At 50.2% G+C, this 21,645-nt stretch overlaps 1 protein-coding gene across 10 annotated transcripts in view; it reads right to left on the bottom strand.

Moving 5' to 3' along the window:
- PPARA (peroxisome proliferator activated receptor alpha) overlaps positions 1 to 21,645 on the bottom strand; it is a 68,781-nt gene that overhangs the window by 6,220 nt on the left and 40,916 nt on the right. For 6 of the 10 annotated variants that reach the window (XM_070053051.1, XM_070053050.1, XM_051828150.2 and 3 more), the window contains 5 exons: positions 15,828 to 16,076; positions 11,797 to 11,957; positions 9,414 to 9,552; positions 8,828 to 9,030; positions 900 to 1,347 (listed from right to left, as the gene is read on the bottom strand). In XM_070053051.1, coding sequence (XP_069909152.1) covers positions 900 to 1,347; positions 8,828 to 9,030; positions 9,414 to 9,552; positions 11,797 to 11,957; positions 15,828 to 16,035 — 1,159 coding nt within the window. In that variant the 5' untranslated portion in view covers positions 16,036 to 16,076. Of the gene's footprint in view, positions 1 to 899; positions 1,348 to 8,827; positions 9,031 to 9,413; positions 9,553 to 11,796; positions 11,958 to 15,827; positions 16,077 to 21,505 lie in introns of all 10 variants that reach the window. The other 4 variants (XM_051828155.2, XM_051828154.2, XM_051828151.2 and 1 more) reach the window with 3 other exon arrangements.

The raw sequence follows: 21,645 nt of genomic DNA, 5'->3' as shown, positions 1-21,645 counted from the left end.
CGACTGATAAAGATGATCATTTCTTTGATAAGACGGGCATCACGCTACCTAGAAATAGTTTTGCAGCTGCTGCTAATGCCCAGTGCCACATCTTGGTCCCACGAAAGGATGATGACAGATTACGTGTAACTGCTTTGTCCCTTGCACTCGACGCCTGGCCATAAGCACTTCCTCCAGGGACTGGCGTCCAGATGGTCAGTGGAAGGTCCACAGAGCAAACCACAGCAGCAGCACTGCTTCCGGCAGTCCCTGCCAGGCTGGGCAAGGTCGGCGGGGTTCACAGTAGGCACATGACCTTCCTGGACCTGAGGCAGGGCTATTCATAGCCCCCAAAGCTCAGGGGGCTCAAAGCCAACTGCCACAGAGAGGCCCAGCTTCTCCTTCCCTGGCATCTGCTTCCTGTGGCAAAGCCAGTCTTGCGCTCACTGCCAGCTAGTGGCTGCTAGTTTTCATTGTGAGACGGCATCGATATCCTCAACAGTGACGGCAACACGCCAGTGCTTGTAGGCCACTTCATGGAACGTGGCCTGGGATATGGAGAGGTATAATCCTACCACTACATTAGAATCGTGCTGGCATACCGCAAAGTACAATCATACCTAAATATATAATTAGATAATAATGTCTATAATAGGTGTGATGTGATAATATAGTAGTGTCTATAATATTAGATATGATGTGAATGGGAGGATTATAAATATAACACATATGAATTTTATAAATACAGATGGATATGCTATTTACATATTCTATACCAGGCAATATGGATCCAATTCTCAGTTCTACTCAGCGGCATCACAGCACAGGTGCCTTCTCATGTGCCAGTGCCCACGCCACTGGACAGCAGCTCAGGCTGGTGCCGGCTGACCCCGTGGCAGCAGAGCAAAGCCAGCACTTACCTCCACAGCAGATGATAGCAGCCACGAAAAGGGAAATGTCACTGTCATCCAGCTCCAGTGCGTTGAACTTCATGGCGAAGTCAAACTTGGGTTCCATGATATCACAAAACGGTTTCCTCAGGTTTTTTAGGAACTCCCGCGTGATAAAACCATTCCCGTAGGCGACCAGCATCCCATCTTTGTTCATCAGTGACGACAGCATCGTGAATATGGCCTCATAAACTCCGTATTTGAGCAAGGTCACTTGATCATTCAGGTCCAAGTTTGCGAAGCCCGGGATGGCCTTGGCGAACTCGGTGAGCTCTGTGACGGTCTCCACCGACATGCACTGGCAGCAGTGGAAGATGCGGACCTCCGCCTCCTTGTTCTGGATGCCATTGGCCACCATCTTGGCCACGAGTGTCTTCTCAGCCATACACAGCGTCTCCATGTCGTGTATGACAAAGGGCTATGAGGAAAGACGCTAAAGATAAGCCAGGCCATTGGGGATGAGCTATTCAGACCTTTACTAATAAAACCATGAGGAGCTCCTATCTTGTACCCAGGTCACTCGCTCTGGTGCTATGGAGAATTTAAAATACACGCAGAATGCTGTCTGCATTCTTGGACAGCTTCAATGTCGGTTGGGGGCAAATAAGACTAATAATCAATAAGACAGTGATTGCCATTTTAACAATAAGCCTGACAAGAACCAAGTACCAAAACACCTTTAATATTTTATAATGTTCCCTGAAGTCCTAAGAACTATTGCAGTACTATTTTTAAAAAATATTTATTTGAAAGGAAGAGTTACACACACACACGCACACACGAGATGGGGCAGGGGTGGATCTTCGATCCACTGGGTCACTCCTCAAATGACCACAACAGCTGGAGCTGGGCTGATCCAAAGCCAGGAGCCAGGAGCTTCTTCCAGGTCTCTCATGTGGGTGCAGGGGCCCAAGGACTTGGGCCATCTTCCGCTGCTTTTCCAGGCCATAGCAGAGAGCTGGATCAGAAGTGGGGCAGCTGGGACTTGAACCCACACCCATATGGGATGCCAGTGGTGCAGGCAGTGGCTTTACCCACTACACCACAGTACCACCTCTACTGCAGCACTACTGAGAAATTACAGGGGCTGGCGCTGTGGCGTAGCAGGTAAAGCTGCCACCTGCAATGCCTGCATCCTATATGGGTGCCAGTTCGAGTCCTGGCTGCTCCACTTCCATTCCATTTCCCTGCTATGGCCTGGGAAAGCAGTAGAGGATGGGCCAAGTCCTTGGGCACCTGCACCCGCGTGGGAGACCCAGAAGAAGCTCCTGGCTCCTGGCTTCAGATCCGTGTAGCTCCGGCTGTTGCAGCCAATTGGAGAGTGAATCAACGGGTGGAAGACCTCTCTCTCTCTCTCTCTCTCTGCCTCTCGTCTCTCTGTATAACTCTTTAAAATAAATAATTAAATCTTTTTTTAAAAGAGACTCCTGCATTCCTATGTCCACCACAGCACTATTCACAGCAGCCCAGGTGTCCACTGGTGGGTGAGTGGATAATGAAAATGGGCACATACACAGTGGAATAACGTTCTGCCAGGAAAAAGCTGATATTTGTGCAACAGGGATGGAACTGGAGCACATTAAGTGGAATAGGCCAGACACAGAAAGATATATACTCTATGTTTTCAATCATATATTAGAAGCTAAAAGGTCGGCATTGTGGCACAGTGAGTTAAGCTCCAGCCTTCAATGCTGGCATCCTATATCAGGAGCGCCAGTTTGAGTCCCACATGCTCCGCTTCTGATCCAGCTCCCTGCTTATGCACATGGGAAGGCAGCAGAAGATAATCCAAGTGCTTGGACCCCTATTACCCACATGGGAGACCCAGAGAGAATTCCTAGCTTCAGCCTGGCCCAACCCGGGCTGTTGTGGTCATCTGGAAAGAGAACCAATGGATGAAAGAGCTCTCTTTCTCTTTATGTCTCTTCTTCTCTCTGTTACTCTGCCTTTCAAATAAATACATAGATTTTTTTTAAAAGTTAGTTTCACAAAGTAGAGAGTTGAGTAGTGATCACTAGAAGCTAGGAAGGGGAGGGGAGAGTGGGGATGGGGGTGTCGAATAAGGGGTGACAAAGTACACTTCCGCGGAGAAATCAGCTCTCGTGTTCCATAGCACATAGGGCGTCTGTGCAGCTCACAATGGTTGATGATATATTTTATAAACAACTAGGAGAGGCTGGTGTTGTGGTGCTGTGTCATACCAGCATCCTGTATTGGAGCAGTGGTTTGAGTACCAGCTGCTCTGCTTCTGATCCAGCTTTGCAGGAAGCAGCAAATAATGGCTTGGGCCCCTACCACCCACGTGGGAGATTAGGATGGCTTCGAACTCCTGGCTTCAGCCTAGCCTATTTGGGAAGTGAATTAGCAGATGGAGGACAGCTCTCTCTGTATCTCCCTCTCTGTTGCTTTGCCTTTCAATCAATCAATCAGTTCCCAACATAAAGAAATGGTCAGTATTTATGGGTGAAAATGCTAATTATACTTTCTTCTTACATTTTATCCAATCTTCACACTTTACCCATAAATTTTTTTTTGTAAAAAAAAAAAAACACAACAACAAGCTATCAGCAGAAAAGATGCTTGGCCATGGTATTGGCAGCCACTATGTTCAGAGGGTGCATTATGTCTCATGGGGCTGAGTACATACAGAGAGAAGGAGAGGCAGAGAGAGAGAGAGAGAGAGAGAGAGAGAGAGAGAGAGAGTTTTCCACCCGTTGGTTCACTCCTCAATTGGCCCTAATGGTCAGAGCTATGCTGACCCGAAGCCAGGAGCCAGGAGCTTCTTCCAGGTCTTCCATGTGGGTGCAGGGGCCCAAGGACTTGGGCCATCTTCCACTGCTTTCCCAGGCCATAGCAGAGAGTGGGATCAGAAGTGGAGCAGACAGGACTCGAACCAGTGCCCATTTGGGATGTCGGCACTACAAGCAGCAGCTTTACCTGCTACGCCACAACGCCGGCCCACATCTATTTATTTTAAAGGCAAAATTACAGAGGGAGGGCACGGGGACAAAGAGAGAGAGATCTTCCATTCGCTGGCTCACTCCCCAAATGGCCACTACAGCTGGGGATGGGCTGGGCAGAGCAAAGGAGCCTGGAACTTCATCAGGGCCTCCTATGTGGGTGCAGGGGCCAAAGCCCTTGGGCCATCTTTTACTGCTTTCCCAGGAGCATTAGCAGGGTGCTGGATAAGAAATGAAGCAGCCAGGACTTGAACCAGTGCACATACGGGATCCTATTTTCTCAGGTGACAGCTCATCCCACTGCACCACAATGCCAGCCCTTGTCTATTTATTTTAAGGCAAAATTACAGAATATGAGAGAGAGGGAAGGAAATACAGAAAGAGAGGGTTCGTGTGTTGCTGGCCCCAGATGGCGGCAATGACCATTGTGGTCAGAAGCAGAGTGCTGGGGCTAAACTGGACTTGCAATTTGGGGTACCAGCTTTGCAGGCAGCAGCTCCCATGCTGTGCCCCAGCGCTGCCCTACAACCACACTGCAAAAGCACAGATGGCAGTAATCCCTCAGTTCCAAAAAGTATATCCTTGAGCGACCTTCACATCATTCAAATCACTGGCTTTCCCTAAGTACATGCAGTAGAAACAAACATGTTCAATAAAAAGAAAAAGAGCTCTGTGGTTAAAAAGAAGTTGGAGAAATTCTGAGCCACATCACATTGGGACCTGGAGTCTCTAACGTGCACTGTGAACAGCAAGCCCAAGGTCGGGGTGAGCAGTGACCCCCGCGCCTGATGACAGAATGTGTGCCTGTGCCATCGCCTTTGGGTACAGCAGCCCGTGTGAGCAGGTCAGGTCTGCCTGCGTCATCTGTGTGGGCCCGCCTGGTCCAGAGCAAAACGAAAATGTGGGCTCCTGGTTAAGATACGGGTAAGAATTTCAGCACTGCCACAGCAGAGCAGGAGCCCCGGAACACAGAGCACTTCCAAGCGTGAAGCCCTTGGAGTCCCTTGCACTGGGAAGAAAGGTTCATTTCTTCTTTATAAAGTTATCACTGGGGCTTCAAAAGCAGGTCTCGGGGGCTGGTGCTGTGGCACAGCGCGCTAAGTGGCATCCCCCGCTGGAGGTCCCGCGGGAGTCCCGGCTGCTCTGCTTCCAGTCCAGCTTCCTACTAATGCTCCTGGGAAGGCATTCGAGGCGGCCTGAGTGTTTGGGGCCCTGCACCCATGTGGGAGACCCGGATGGAGTTCTGGGCTCCTGGCTTCAGCCTGGCCCAGCCCCAGTGTTGCAGCCATTTCAGGATGAACCAGCAGATGGAAGATCTTGCTCCCTCTCTCTTTTTGACAGGCAGAGTTACACAGTGGGAGAGAGAGAAAGGTCTTCCTTCCAAGTTGGTTCACCCCCAAATGGCCGCTACAGCCGGCACACTGCACCGATCCCAAGCCAGGAGCCAGGTGCTTCCTCCTGGTCTCCCATGCGGGTGCAGGGCCCAAGCACTCGGGCCATCCTCCACTGCACTCCCGGGCCACAGCAGAGAGCTGGACTGGAAGAGGAGTGACCAGGACAGAATCCGGCGTCCCAACTGGGACTAGAACCCAGGGTGCCGGCACTGCAGGCAGAGGATTAGCCTAGTGAGCTGTGGCGCTGGCCTCCTCTCTCTCTTGCTCTCTCTCACTCTGCCTATCAACTAAATAAATCTTTAATTAAAAAAAAGGTCTCAATTGTAGGTAAAATGAGTGCTAACTTTAAGAAACTCAGATTTATTAAAACTAAAGAGAAACTGGGGATGGCTGTTTGGCCTAGTGGTTATGGTGGTGGTTGGAATGCCCGTGTTCCCTATCACAGTGCCTGGGCTGGAGTCCCGGCCCCTCTCCTGAGTCCGGCTTCCTGCTAACGTGCACCCTGGAAGGCAGCAGGTGTTGGCTCAAGTACCTGGATTCCTGCCAAGGGGACCTGAATTGAGCTCCTGCTTCCCAGCTTCAGCTCGGCCCAACCCAGGTCACTATGGCCGTTTGAGGAGTGAGTCAGCAGCAGGGAGCCCTGTGTGTGTCTCAGTCTCTGTGCCTCTTAAATAAAGTTGTATAGTAAAATATACACTTGAAAATCTGTCAGACTTTATTGATAAACATTCCTGGTGAAACTACTTTATTGATAAACATTCCTGATGAGACTATGTTTAAAACTCCACAAAGCTTACATTTAACTTTGAAACGAGAGCGACTCTGCCTGGACACGGCTCCCGGAAGCTGCCCTTCCACCCAAGGTTCCAAAGCGTTGGGAATCAGGCTGGAATTCTGCTCCCCAAGCCTGTGTGGGAACCAGTGTCAACTGCATGACAAACAGTCGTCTCCTTACTTCACTTTCCTCACCCCAAATAAGACATTCAGTGTTGCAAACCAGACCAGCTACAACCAACTCGTTTTGTTGAGAATTCAAGTGCATTCTCAGGGAGTCAAGATTCTCCACCACAGAAGATGTCCCAGGACTCTACAGGGCATTCCCAGCAACTCTGAGCAGCAGGAGCCCCTAGGACAAAAACGCACAATGCACGCCTCCTGCTCTCAGCACATTCATTTGAGGAAAGTTCTGATGTGTTTGTTAGATTGAAAAGTAGCAGAAACACATGAGTGTGAATTTCTAAAGTCTAAATACTCAGTGCTAATAGGGTGTTTGTTCTTTTAGCTTAATCCCCTTATCCATTTTTTACAAGGCACAACTACTTCTAAGACCAAAGGCAGCTAAGTGTGACCAAGGGGTGTGTGTGTGTGTGTGATGTGCATGTACAAGGACGGGTACACATGTGTGTGGATGTGAGTGTGCACATGTGTGAGTATGGGTTCATATGTGTGTGAGTGTACATGTCAGTGTGTGCACGTGTGCTTCAGACCACAGCCCTGGGTGGCTGGAAAAGCAAACGTCCCAGGAAAGGTGTTGAACTCACCCAGTCTCATCAGTCCTCTTTCCTGTCAGGTCGTCCCAGGAACTGGACAAGACTCACTGGGCACAGAGCAAGGCCGTTCTACCGAGGACAGAGCTTCGTCTCCCTAACAGATTTCCAACGCTAGGACTGTACACAATGATGCACCTCACAGGCTCCCCATGCCAAAGCCAGAACTCTCAAACAGATGCAGGTATTGCAGCCTGGAGGTCAGGGACCCTCCTCACACTGAGCACAGTGATAGGGTCCCTTCACAGGCAGCAACTAGCTCCGGGTGGCCTGTCAGTGGCTGGGTGGGAACAGAAGAGCAGCCGTGCCTCCCACAAACTGCGTGTGGACAGGACACAGTGGGCTGTGACCCTCGTCAATCACAGTGAGTGAGGGCCAGTGCTGTGGCTCACTTGGTTAATCTTCTACCTGTGGCACCAGCATCCCATATAAGTGCTGGGTTCTAGTTCCGGCTGCTCCTCTTCCAGGCCAGCTCTCTGCTGTGGCCCGGGAAGGCAGTGGAGGATGGCCCAAGTGCTTGGGCCCTGTACCCCATGGGAGCCCAGGAGGAAGCACCTGGCTCCTGGCTTTGGATTGGTGTAGTGCTGGCTGTAGTGGCCATTTGGGGAGCGACCCAACGGAAGGAAGAGCTTTCTCTCTGACTCATTCTCTCTCTCAATTACAGTGAGTGACCCAGAGCAAGATGCACCTTAAAATTGGTCCCTGGGCAGGCATCCATCCTAGCAGCACACACAATTCTGTTTTTATAATACAAGCATCCCTAATCCTGGATCCTAGACTATTAATCCAGCATTTATTTCCTTCAGACCAAAATACAGATTCCTGCCAATAGTAGCTCTGTGCAGGTCTTCAACAGACTGACTTTCTCACCTTCTAGGAGCTTCGTGTATCCCCCTGGGAACCTGCTCTGTGCAGAGGAGACAAATTACGGTTAAGCAGGAGTGTTTTGTCAAGAGTGAGTATGACTCCTGGGGCTGCTGCTGTGGCCTAGTAGGTAAAGCTGCCATCTGTGTCGCCGGCATCCCATATAGGCACCGGCTTGAGTCCCAGCTGACCCACTTCAGATCCAGCGCCCTGCTAATGCACCTGGGAAAGCAGCAGAGGATGGCCCATGTGCTTGGGCCCCTGGAGGGAGACTTGGAGGAGCTCCTGGTTCCTATCTTTGGATTGGCCCAGCTCCAGCCATTGCAGCCATTTGGGGATGAACCAGCAGAAGGAAGCTCTTTTTCTCTCTCTCTGTCTGCCTCTCTAACCCTGCCTTTCAAATAAATAATTTTTTAAAAGAGTAAAGACATCTTTTAAGCTGGCCTCAAAGTCTTAAAACTCAAAGGAGAAACAGAAGATTCCAATCAGAAGCCTGGTGAGCCTGGCGCCCAGAGGCAGTAATATTTGCAAGACCGAAGTGCAAAGGTCACCTTGGCTGTACCCCGGGCTCAGGCAGGACGTGACTGGCAGGAGCCCCGGGCCACAAGGCTCAGGTCTTGGCCTATTTAACCACAAATTCACTCAAGAATTAAAAGAATCAGAGAGGCCTGGTTTGCTCGCCAAAGTAAGCAGCTTGTGAGAGGCTTTATCTCCCTGTGACTGGGAAGCCCGGCTGCTAACTGCTAAAAAGGAACTCGCTGCCACGTGGCCAGCCAGGGAGAGGCCTGGGGGGAGACCCGGCGACCGACCGACACAGGGGCAAGGCGCTGGGCGCGCAGTGACCAGTTCCCCACCCCGGCCTGACAACATGCATTGCAAAAACCGCCCTGTGGGCACGTGCCTCTGCGGGCCTTCAGCGTGCAGGCGCCACGGCCAGCAGGCCGCCGGAAGCCAGCGGAACCGGAAGCCAGCGGAGCCGGAAGCCAGCGGAGCCGGAAGCCGGCGGGAGCCGGAAGCCGGCGCAGGCTCGGCGGGAGCCGCTGACGTCCCGGCGCCTCTCCTCAGGCGCAGCTTCGGCGGCGGTTGTGCAGAACCCTTCCCAGCCACGGCGCCGCCGGGCGCGGGACGCCTACCGGGTTGTTGCTGGTCTTCCCCGCGAGGATGACGCGGGCTTTGACCTTGTTCATGTTGAAGTTCTTCAGGTAGGCCTCGTAGATCCTCCGGGCCAGGGACCTGAGGTCGGCGCCGCCGGGGCCCTCGGCGTCCTGCTCGCACGCAAGGCTCTCGGCTTTCAGCTTCGCCTTCTCCGATCGCGGCATGCGGCCGAAGCGAATCGCTGCGGGGCGGCGGGGGGACACGAGGCGGTGAGGCGCCCGGGGAACGCAGCAAGGCCGGGGGCGCGGGCCCGGGCCCAGCTCTGAGGGCCGGGCTCGGGACGCCCTCTCCCGCTGCCAGCGCCCGTGGAGACCCCACGAATCCCGCGCTTTTGCAAGGGGACAGAGTACAGGCATGGTCTAAAGTGAGCCTGTGAGTGAGTAAAGAGAATCACGTGATAGGGCCGGTGTGCCGCAGGGCTCCGCACCCTCCCGCAGTGGCAGGGACGTCCCGCCAAGCGCTCTGCGAATCCCAGCCCTGTGGGCTTTGTGTTTTCTTAGGCTGGGCCGGAAGCGCTCCCCACAGCACAGTCTGCCCCCACGGCACAGGAAGGGGCTTACCTACCATTGTGGGACATCCCCACGGAAAGGCACTTGTGAAAGCGGCAGTACTGGCACTTGTTGCGATTCTTCTTCAGAATCTTGCAGCTGCGGTCGCATTTGTCGTACACCAGCTTTAGCCGAATCGTTCGCCGGAAGAAGCCCTGCGGGGTGAATGCGTGGCTTACTCAAGAACCTGCACCATGGGGCTGGCGCCGTGGCTCATTGGGCTAATCCTCCGCCTGCCGTGCTGGTATTCCGGGTTCTAGTCCCACTCAGGGCGCCGGAGTCTGTCCCGGTTGCTCCTCTTCCAGGCCAGCTCTCTGCTGTGGCCCGGGAGTGCAGTGGAAGATGGCCCAAGTGCTTGGGCCCTGCACCCCATGGGAGACCAGGAGAAGCACCTGGCTCCTGGCTTTGGATCGGCGCAGCGTGCCGGCAGCAACGCGCTGGCTGTAGCGGCCATCTGGGGGGTGAACCAACGGAAAAAGGAAGACCTTTCTCTCTGTCTCTCACTGTCTAACTCTGCCTCTTTAAAAAAAAAAAAACTGCACCATCAACCTGTCATGGCTTCACTCACCTTTCTTGTTCTTCATCTCCTGTCTCTTTCGAAATCAACTAAGCTTAGAGGAATGGTTCTTCTGAAAGGTCTCGTGTAATTGAGACATAAAAAATTTTAATTCTGTTGCATTCAAAATGAGAAATAAAATGAGGCAAATTTCAGAGTAGTTTTGAGATGCCCTCATGTGATTGGGAAGACATAGTTATGGTTTCCAGTCACTCTGCCCTCCCATAGGACATATCCAAGTCTGTGACAGAAAACTGTCTCCAGATTTTTGTAGAATATTAACTCCTTAAAACACAAATTAACATGCAAGGAAGCCATCTATTTGTAAATAATTTTCTGGCTTTATAAAAGCATCTTAAACTTTACCCAAAAAAACCCACATTTTTTTCTAGTAAATTCCATAAAAATCTAAAGTCACAAAATCATAGCCCTGCAGAAAAGGCCATTTTACAGCAGCTCTTTTAAGAGGATGTGGTTAGAAAACTTGAGGAGGAGTTTGTTTTGGCTCCGGGTTATTTTTTCTCTTAAGTCCTCCCACATTTCAGATGTGGTAGGCTTGCCTGGCCTCGTGCACAGGAACAGCAGTTTGCTGGGAGTGGAGGGTGGGCTGGTATCCTCACTTGACACCCTTATCCAGGTGTAAGGCGGGACAGCCCGAGAACATGCAGGATTGTAAGAGGGAGGTGAGGAGCAAGCATTTCAGATGTTAGGGTGCAGTGCTGCTCTGGCTCAGAGGCCTGGTCTCCCCATGCACCAGGCCTCCCTGCATAGGTAGGGGCCAGCGTTGTGGTGCAGTGGGTCAAGCAGCTGTGCTGGCATCCCATGAGGGTGCCTGTTTAAGTCCTGGCTGCTCCACTTCCTATCCAGCTGCATGCTAATGCACCTGGGAAAGTAGTGGAAGATGGACCTAGTACTTGGGTCCCAGCCACTACATGGGAGACCTGGATGGAGTTCCAGGGCCCTGGCTTCAGTCTGGCCCAGTCTCGGCCATTGTAGCTATTTGAGGAGTAGATAAGGTCTCTCTCTGTGTGTGTCTTCCTGTCACGCTGACTTTCAAATAAATAAATAAATAAATCTTAAGAAGAACACAGGTAGTGCAGAATACTAGGAAAGACTACCAAACTTCAGTGCAGGGTTTCTGACTTGAAGCAAACATTCAGATGATTAGAGCCCCCTCTGTCATGAGCATGAGGCAGAATACAAGAAAGAGTGCATGACACCCAGGGGATGCCATGCTTCAGGAGACTGGCAGGACATGACCCCTGTCACCATCCTGTTGGTAAGCACAAGAGGCCATGTGCCCAGGTGGCAGCTGCTGGATCTCAGGCCTGCCCATGCACACTTGGGCATGGATCATGTCTGCTTAGGGGTCTGGCTGAGCTGGCCTCAGGAGGAGGATATATGTGCACCTTGGAGGGATGGGGGAAGGAACTGCCAGGGGCTCAGGAACAGCAGTGCAGGAGCCCACTGTAGGTTCCAGGCCTCTGCTGGGTACCAGGGGACCTTAAGCAAGACATTCAACCCCTTTTGTCCAGTCCCCTGGACATAAAAGAACAACTGCACTAGCTGGCCTTGGTGAGGCACCAGTTATGTGGGAAATGCTCTCAGCCCTGCGTTCAAGCAACAGGATGGTTCCTAATGCCGCTCATCTCCTGAAGAACCCCCTTTGCTGAGCTCCTCACACAGACCGTGGAGCATCCGGTTCTAGACCTTTGAAGAGAAAGTCGTCTGCCCCAGAGGCCAGTTTCCCAGCTGTCTATAATGGCACATGTTTGTGTTGGGGTAAAAATAACCCCAGGAGCCACGACGCAGGCCCCCTTCATCCCCGCCAGGCTCCCTGTACCTTGCAGCCTTCACATGCATGGACCCCGTAGTGGTAGCCTGAGGCCCTGTCACCACAGATCCTGCATTCAATGTTGAGGGCTCCGCTGGGATATTCATCAACGCCACCAGGAACCACGGGACAGGTGACTGATGAGGGACTGGACGCGGGTGAAAGGGTGTCTACGAAAAAAGAGGAGACATGTGTGAATCATCCAGGTGTCACTACACAGGGTCTAAACCAGGTCCCTGAGGATAGGAGTGTCAGCATGGGAGGATTCTGGAATGTGGCAGAAGCTCATGGGCAGGGCACCTGTCCTGAGTCAGCCCCTGTCCCTGGGTTGAGCCCCCATGGTCCCACGGCTGCCATCATGCTGGCTTCCCTGAAGCTCCGTCTCTGACTTGCACCTGCACCTGGTCCTGGACCCACACATCCACTGCCTCCAGACACTGCTCAGCATGCCCTGCACAGAACTTGTTTTTTGCTTTCTTCCTTCCAAGTCATGTGCAGTTGATAACTTGATAAATGGCACCAAAATGAAGTACAAAAACCCTGGTGGGTGACAGCAAAAGCTTAATCCATGAAAGGAAAAAATAAACTGGAATTCATGAAAATTAAAATCTGCTAAGAAAATGAAGGCAGGCCACAGGTGGGGAGAAAATATTTGCAAAACACATTTTAGGAAAGGCCCACATCCAGAATATACAAAGAAGTCTTAAAACTCAGTAATAAGAAAAGAAACGAGAATTTAAAAATGAGCAAAAGATCTGAGTAGACTCTTCACCACAGAAGATACCAGCATAATAATGAGACGTCATCACAGCCTATCAACGGCTAAAACCCAACACTGCTACGACAAACATCGGCAAGGGTGTGGAGCCCCAGGACCTTCACAAGTTGCTGGCGGGAATGGGAAACAGGATGATGACTTTGCAGGACAGGTGAGCAGTTTGTCACAAAGTCAAACAGCCTAAAGGGAGCCAGGCTCCCAGCTTATTTACCCAACTGACCTGACAAAACTACACATACACGTTTACAGCAGCTTTATTAGAATTACCTCAAACCATAGGCCACCGATATGCCCTTTAACAGGTGAATGGATGAACAAACCATGGTAACCCACCCAAGGGAACATCATTCAGCATAAACAGAAACGAGCCATCAAGCTGTGGAAGACATGGGTGAATCGTAATAAACAGTGCTCAGCAGAAGCCAGCCTGAAAAGGTGACATCCTCTCTGAGGCCAAATTGATGGCACTGTGGAAAAGGCAAAGCCACAGTGGTGGTGAACACATGAGCCAGTGGGGAAGGGTAGGCAAGTTGGGCTTGGCGAGGTTGAGCACCGTGCTGAAAGTGTACATTTGAAAATGTAATGGTATACCCACAGCACCATGCATTTCTGAAACCCACAGAACATCACAGTTGAGTGAGCCTCGCTGTATGCAAATATACAACTAATTTAGGAACTTGCAGGAACCCAGGATGGAATGCGAAATGTGACTGTACTACACATGTAGGAAACAGGCGGGGTTGGGGCACAGCAGGGTAAAGCCACTGCCTGCAACACAGGCATCCCATATCAGTGCTGGTTCAAGTCTCGGCTACCCTGCTTCTGATCCAGCTCCCTGCTAATGTACCTGGGAAGACAGTGTAAAATGGTCCAAGTGCTTGGGCCCCTGCCACCCATGTGGGAGACTGGGATGGAGTTCATGGCTCCTGGCTTCAGGCTGGCCCACCCCTAGCTGTTGCAGTTTCTTTCTCTCCCCCTTTCTTTCCTTCTCTGTCACTCTGCTTTTCATATAAATACATAAACAATTTTTAGACATGCAGGAAACACTCTCACTGAAAGAGATAGAGGAGAAGGAGTGGCATGGTAGGGCTACAGGCAGAAGGGCCTACACATAAGCACCATGCTGTAGTTGATAACACTGCTCCCCACAGGAGTAGGGTTAATCATTCTGACACTGTTCCATGTGACTTCCAGAAATGAACCATTAAGTCATGGGTGGCAGTTGAGGAAGGCAGGTATCTCCCTGTTAAAATGGTAGGTTACAGATGAGGTTATAACTAGAGAATCAGAATGGCCCATCTAATGCATTAAAGGCAGGCGTCAGCTGGAGCTTGTAGTGAACTTGGAAGCTTCAGTGGCTCAGTGTGAATATCATAACTAGGGTCCCTAAAGGAGGAAAGGGAGAAGAAGCACAGGAAAAATTCTCAAAGAAATAGTAGTTCGACCTGATCCAAATTTGATGAAAATAGTAAATGCATAGCTCCCAGAAAAATAAAAACTCCCATCAGAGCACAACTGTAATCAAATTGCTTAAAACTGGTGATAAAGAAGATTTTTAAAGGTCACCAGATACATCAAAAAGAGGTGCCAGTGCTGGTGGGAAAGTAACTTAGAAGAGTATGGAGGTTCTTGGAAAGACTAAACCAGAATTAGCACATGATCCAACAGTCCTGCCTCTAGGTCTGTATTCAGAGGAACTGAAATCAATACACTGAAGAGATATGTTCAGCACAGCGTTATTCACAATAGCCTGGACATGGAATCTACCTCAGTATCCACCAAAAAAAATAAATGGATAAAGAGAATGGGGAGGTGATGGCACTGTGGTGTAGCAGGTAAATTTGCTGCCAGCAGTGCCAGCATCCCAGCTCTGGCTCCTGACGCCAGTTTTCTGCTAATGCAGACCCTGGGAGGCAATGCTGATGGCTCAAGTAACTGGATTCCTGCTGTCCACACAGGAGACCTGGATCCCAGCTTAGTCTGGCTCAGTCTTGACCATTTCAAGAGTTTGGGGAGTGAACTAGTGAACAGGAGCTCTGTCTGCATGTCTCTTGCCAGCTCTCAGCTATTTTTTAAAAAAGAAAAAACAGGCACAGAATCATAAATACTATATAACATTTATCTGTGAAATCTAAAGAGACTCACAAAAGTAGAGAATGGAATGGTGGCTACAGAGACTAGAGATGGGGGATGGGGAGAAGTTGGTCAAAGGCCAAAGTTTCAGGACATGAGAGGATCATGTTTTTGAGATCTGTAGCACAGCATGGGGACCAGTTAACAGCAACATGTTGCACATTTCAAAAGTGCTAAAAGTAGGTTTTGGATTTTTTTCACCACAAAAAAATGGTAAGTATGTGGGCTGATGGATATGTTACTTAGCTTGATAAATTCATTTCACCACACATACATATATGGGGGCACCCCAAAAATTTCATCCCATGTTGGAGTGCTGGTTCAAGTCCTGGCTCCTCCACCTCTGATCCAGTTTCTTGCTAATACACCCTGAAGGACAGCAGATGATGGTCCAAGTACTTGAGTCCCTGCCACCCATGTGGGAGACTTGGCTCCTAGCTGCAGCCCTGCCCAGTCCCAGCTGTTGCAGGCATTTGGGAAGTGAACCAATGGATAGAAGATCTTTTTTTTTTAAATCTTCTGTTATTGCAAGTGAAAGCAGGAAAGGAGGGAAAAGAACAAAGTATATATGGGCCAAAAAAACTGGGGGGCCAGCGTTGGAGCACATTGTGTTAAGCTACTACCTAAGCTGGCATCCCATATGTGCACCAGTTCAAGTCCTGACTGCTCCATTTCTGATCCAATTCCCTGCTTATGTGCCTGAGAAAGCAGTGAAGATGGTCCAAGTGCTTGGGCCCTTTCCACCCACATGGACAACCAGAATGGAGTTGCAGGCTCCTGGCTTCCACCTGGCCCAGCTCCAGCTGTTGAGGCCATTTAGAGAGTGAGCCAACTGATGGAAGATCTCTAACTCTGCTTTTTAAATAAATGACTTTTTAAAAAATTGCAAGTTAATAGATTTAAGTAATGAAAACCATAAACACACTAATAAATGGAATGCAGCTAAGCACGCTGACTGGATTCCGAGCATTATGTAATGTGAGACTAAGATCCCTGAGGAGCTTCCAGGTGCGATGCTTTCTCATGCTTGCAAATTTCTTTGTAAAGATGTGTGCCCTCTTGCCTGGCTAAAGAGAACAAGTGTCTCCAAGGAAGGCTATGCATAAACAGGGCTTCCCAGGATACTCACCTGTGATCACGGAGCCATCTGATCCGGAGCAGCTGCCCAGACACTGGTATTCCGGAAAACTGAAGCTTCCAGAGCTGTCCTCACCAATGGATTGTGAAATCTCATGGATGTTCCCCATTTCCTGGAGGAACTCTTCAGATAACGGGCTTTCCAGGTCATCGGCATCGAGGGCAGAGAGAACGCAGAGCGGGCTTCCCGTGTCCACCATCCTGACCAGAGGGGGCTGGCCAGCTTCTCAGCGCCAGCCTACTAGGAGGACAGAGGAGTGTCGATGAGACAGACAAGGAATCGTGCATGTGTGCACTGTGTGTGCATGTATGAAGGTGTGTATGTGTGAGTACATGGGTGTGCGTGCATGTTACATGAAAGCGTCACTTATCACTGAAGATGCTCCTGAACTCACAGTGTAAATAGTACCATTATGAGCTGCAGTTTCCAGGCTTGACTCTTGATAAGCGAACTAAGAAGAGGAAACAACAACATGTGTGAGGCGCCAAGGCCTCCCAGGAGGGGAGGACACCCTGGGTTCTGCACAGAGCTGGGGTGAGAAGGGAAAAACCCTAAGTCCCTGTTCTCAAGGAACTTCTCTCCAATGGGGACACACATGGGGAACAAGTGACCAAAGACAACATGGGCTGTGTAGTGGGGCCTCAGCAGCACAGCCAAGAGTGGCTGGGGAGTGCATGCTACTGTTCATGGGGAGATCAGGAATCGCCACCAGTCGGGGCCCCACAGAGCCTTGCAGAACAAGGGAATCAGGATGTCCTGGGGGAGTGGGTTCCAGCAGGAACATCAAGTGCAAAGGCACCAGGATTGGGCATGCTGGTTCATTCCAGGGACAACAAGGAGTCAGCATGGCCTGGGCTGGAAAGCCTGGGAAGAAGAGGGCTGAGTGGTCAGCCACAGGCTGGGTGTCACATTCCTTCTCATTCTCATAGACATGGAGGTCACTCGTGGGTATTCACAAAACACGACTGTACATGGAGTTTCTGACCATCAAAGTCAGTGAGTCTCAAGCAATGCTGGACTATTCAGCCAGAAAACGATGGAACATTCTCCATATGGGGTGGGGACATGGTGGCAGCTCTTCCCATGTTGCTCTGCATCATGCTCTCGTGCATATTTTTTTTTTTTACAAAACCAATTACTCTGAAAGGCAGAGTGGGAAGACAGGGTGGAAGGAGGGAGAGAGATCTTCCATCCACTGGTTCATTCCGCAAATGCCCATGACAGGCCCAGACCAGGTCTTCACATGGTTCTCAGGAGCCCAAGTACTTGGGCCATCCCATTCTGTTTCCCAGATTCATTAGCAGGAAGCTGTATTGGAAGCAGAGTAGCTGGGGCTCAGTATAGGATGCAGGCATTCCAAGTGGTGGCTTAACCCAGCACGTCACACCACCAGTCCTTGCTAAGACATCTTAAACCTCTTGCTGTGACCTCTAGACAAGGCCCAGTCTCCTCAGCACCAGACCCTAGCCTTTAGGAATTTGCCCCATTATCCCAGTGGCAACACTGAGTGTCACTGCTTCACAGTTTCACCTCCACACCTGTGCCCAGGTGCACCTGTCTGAACTGCCCTTCCTGTGGCTGACTTCTTCAGGCCCCACTCTTAGTCCTGAGTCATCAGGACTTAGTCCCAGTCATCAAGGCCAAACAGGCGATATGCAGCTTCCGGAACTGTTTTCCCATGTGCAAATGGTCACTGTGAAGCTCACTAATCACAAACAGGGTCAGAGGAGGTGTGTGCTGCCCCCAGCCGCAGGCTCCACATGGCAGCCAGTGGCATATTATGCCCAGACAACGCCAGACTCTATTGGAGGAGTATACTTTTCCAAAGCAAACACTCAGCCATTGGATGTCTTTATGTAAAACCACATTCACCCTTCAGGTTGGCTGGCTGTAAATAGCAGCTCTAAGAACCCAGCTCTAAGAACTGTGGGAGTGGCTTCTTCTAGAAATGAGAGATGGGTACCATGCACATATTGATGTGCAATTCATATCTTGGGCTGGGAGTGCTGGCAATGAGTGATTGTAGTTGACAGTAGCACACGGAGACTGGAGGGAGACTCGGTCACCACTTGTGGGGCTTGGGAGCTCTATGTAATCTGGTAGCATTTCAACCAAGCAGCAGATTTGCAAGTTTCTCCTGTCACCGCCATTCTGCTTGCCATCTCTGGGAGATGTCTCCAGTTGTAAACAAGATACTGGGGTAAGCAGCACGTACAGTGTTCTTCACCATGAACTTTGTTCAAAAGCTGCAGTCACTAACTCACTATGTTAACTATCAGGCTCCCTGAAAAGAGAATGGAGCGGCTGGACCGGGCTGCAGCCACTCCTTCCTCACCCCTGTGCACCACAATCTCTGCAAATGTTCCTTCTTCCAGCCAGAAGCATCAGACTGATATGACAATGTTGGTTTCCTTGGCATAACACATTCAAGAGGCTAGAAAGTTCTGAAGTATTATCATTTTACTTTCCAGCTACTTTTATTTTTTATTATTTTTTTTTTGACATGCAGAGTGGACAATGAGAGAGAGAGACAGAGAGAAAGGTCTTCCTTTGCCGTTGGCTCACCCTCCAATGGCCGCTGTGGCCAGCGCGCTGCAGCCGGCGCACCGCGTCCAGCTACTTTTAAAGAATACCTGGGACTAATGTAGGGAACACTGGCCTTCCATTAGTGAAGGATTTCACCAGATGAAACCACTCTGGAAGGTGAAGCAACACTGTGCCGACCTCTGCCCTTGCCCAGAGGATTTAACAGTGGCCCACTAGCTTCCAATGAGGGCAGATAAGGAGCGTCTTACTCTTGAACAAGTCTGCTGGAGAGAGAGCAGAGCCACGCGGGCACAACTGGCCAGCATGCCTCAGTTCCCAACATTCTCAGCGGCCCCTCCCTCCACTGGTTCTCCCAGCCCTGTGGCTTTGGAGCAGAAACCCCAAAGGGAAGTCCTCACTGCACTTACATCTGCACAATGCCACCAGGCCGGGCTAGCCGGCTACTGTGCCCTATTCCCCAAAAGCTCTAGAGGGATGAACAAGTGCAAACAGTGATTCATTTTCTTGGCAGCTTCCAATGTGGCTGAACTCAAGAAACAACTGTGGGGGCCAGCACTGTGGCATTGTGAGTAAAAAGCTTGTGTCCTGGCTGCTCCACTTCTGATCTAGCGCTCTATTAATGTGCCTGGGAAAGCACAAGTGGTTGGGCCCCTGCCACCCACGTGGAGACCTGGATGAAGCTCCTGGCTCCTGGCTTTGGATCAGCCCAGCTTTGACTGCTGCAGCCACTGGGTTGGGGGCGGTAAACCAGCAGATGGAAGATCTTTCTCTGTAACTCTGCCTTTCAAATAAATAAGTAAATAAATAAATCATCTTTAAAATGAAGAAAGGAGAGAAAGGAAAAGAAAAGAAAGAACTGTAAATCTGTACATCAAAGAGACGCCAGCTCCTGCACCCCTTGCAGCACTACTCAAAGTAGCCACAACAGGGAATCAACCTAGGCGTCCACTGACAGATGCACAGACAAGGCCAGTGTGGTACATGCAGACAATGGGATGCTATTCAGCCACAAAGAAGAATGAAATCCTGACATTTGTAGCCTGAACTTAAAGGAGAGATTACTTGAGACTAGGAAGGGCTGGAGGATGGTTGGACAATGGGTACCAACATGGTCAGGTAGAAGTAAGAGGGCCTAGTGTCCCCAGCACTGGGCAGCTCCAGCTCCCGGGCATGCGCTAACTTCTGTATGAGGAACTGCAGGAGAGCAGCTGGCGGCTCCAACACCCACAGCCAAGAAGACAGCAAGGTTGGTTGCCATGTGATCAGTTCAGGTTGCATACATGAGCTGAAAGACTATACACTGTACTTCCAAAATGTATACACATTACATGAGCAAAGGAGAATCCCAGCGATGATGCATGGTTCTACATTCCTCTCACTGCTGCTCTCCAGGAGAATTCTCAGGTCCTAAATCTACTCCCCGCTGCACTCAATCTGCATGTCAGAGCTGCACCATGTGTACCATGAGCTCAAACAGCTGCAAGCCCATTTTCAGGTCTCAGTCATCTTCATTTGTCAAAACATCCCTTTGCAAACTAGGAAGTAAAGTATGTGAAAACTGTAGGACTGAAAAGAGAAATGGATGCAGGACTGTATTCCTGAGACCTATGTTCCCTAAAAGCAGGTGCAGCTGTTGAAGAGTTTTCAAAAAAAAAAAAAAAGACTTCCTATTTTATTTATTTGAATGGTATAATGAGTAACAGAGGAGGTAGAGAGAGAGAATCTTCCATCCGCTGGTTCACTCCCCAAATGGCCATCATCTGCTGCCTTCCCAGGCATATTAGCAGGAAGCTGGATTGGAAGCAGAACAGCTGGGACTTGAACTCGTGCCAATATGGGATGCCTGGACAATGCTGGTGGCTTGGCCCATTGTACCCAACATTGGTCCCAAAGTGTAGAATCTTAGCACAAACCAAGACCCTCAACACCAGGCTGCATGCCATCTCCTAGCTGGGGTGAGTTGCTGTTGTCATCAGGTGTCCTTACTTTGCGAGGCCCAGAAGGGCTCAGGAGGGAACTCCTCTGGGTTCCTCCCACACCTTGGGCCCAATTCCAGGGCAGCCCTGAGTACACAGGGCGGTGGAGTTGCACATGGGCCTGTCTTCCCCGAGGCCTTGTGCTCTGTGCAGCAAGTGCTCAGGGTCTATGTTCTAACCCTTGGCACAACCAGTGCTCAGGAACCATTGACTCCAAGAGCACCAGGCAAGGGCCTGTGAATTCTCCCTTTCACTCTGTAACAGCAGCCTTGGCTGCTGTCCCCTAGACAGCAAGATGGCACATGTAGTTGTTGTGCCTGAAGATGACCAAACTGCACTGGACATTTGCAACAGAGATGACAGACTCTGTAGAGAAATTGATCAGAACTTTGCAGAGTAAATTACTGTCATCGCCCAGATCGGAAAGGCATGCAGGAGGAGGCAGAATATGTAAGCCTGGTGGTGAACAGCAGGGTTCCTGGTCAGAGGGACATGGAGGTCACAGCTGCTGCCTGTGGCCTTGGCACAAGGACAGGCAGACATAGACACTGTAACAACTGCAAGGTAAAGGAATGAATAGATGATCACTTGGACTCTCAAGAGCAATCGATGGAGAACTGAGAGGTGTTAGGTTGTAAAATACAGCATTTTGAAGAAAGGTAAAGAAATTTTACCATATGATTGAAATGAAAGAAAACCATGGGGAAATGGCTCCCGCATTGGCTCCTGGAGGCCAGCTGTTGTGTCTGACCCATATTTGCACCCCCATGTTATTAACAGGGCACCTTGGACCAAGATGGCCCTTTGTCAAAATTTTCTGAAATTACTTATTAAATAGTAAGTAGTTTGATATCCTCCCAGCCATCAAAACGGTTTCATATGCGGTGTGATCAGATGCCCAAAAATGACAGCAAAAGGATTTGGGCTTTAGTTTTCATACTCAGAACCTAACATTTGATGCAAAAGCATCTGCAGAATTACAGACATCATACTTCCCTCTTGCTTCTTGTTGACCCTCACTTACGATCAGGCAAGAAGCCCCCGCAGATCAATACCACCCTCCAGAAATCTCTCTCGACTTCCTTTACTAACTTAAGTCCGGTGCATCTCCCCAGAGTGGGTTAAAGGCACAAATCGAAGTCTTACCAGAGCAGTGGCACTGATGCGGTGACAGACACTTGTCACACGATGGACTTGCCTCTTTCCACCAGCTCTACTTCACTACCCTGCCGGATTTTTTACATTTTTTAGGTATTATATTTAAGATTTAGAAGTCTTGTAGCTCA

This window comes from Oryctolagus cuniculus, chromosome 11, assembly GCF_964237555.1.
Source record: "Oryctolagus cuniculus chromosome 11, mOryCun1.1, whole genome shotgun sequence".
Taxonomy (NCBI): Eukaryota; Metazoa; Chordata; class Mammalia; order Lagomorpha; family Leporidae; genus Oryctolagus; species Oryctolagus cuniculus.
This window is presented reverse-complemented; position numbering and strand designations above follow the sequence as displayed.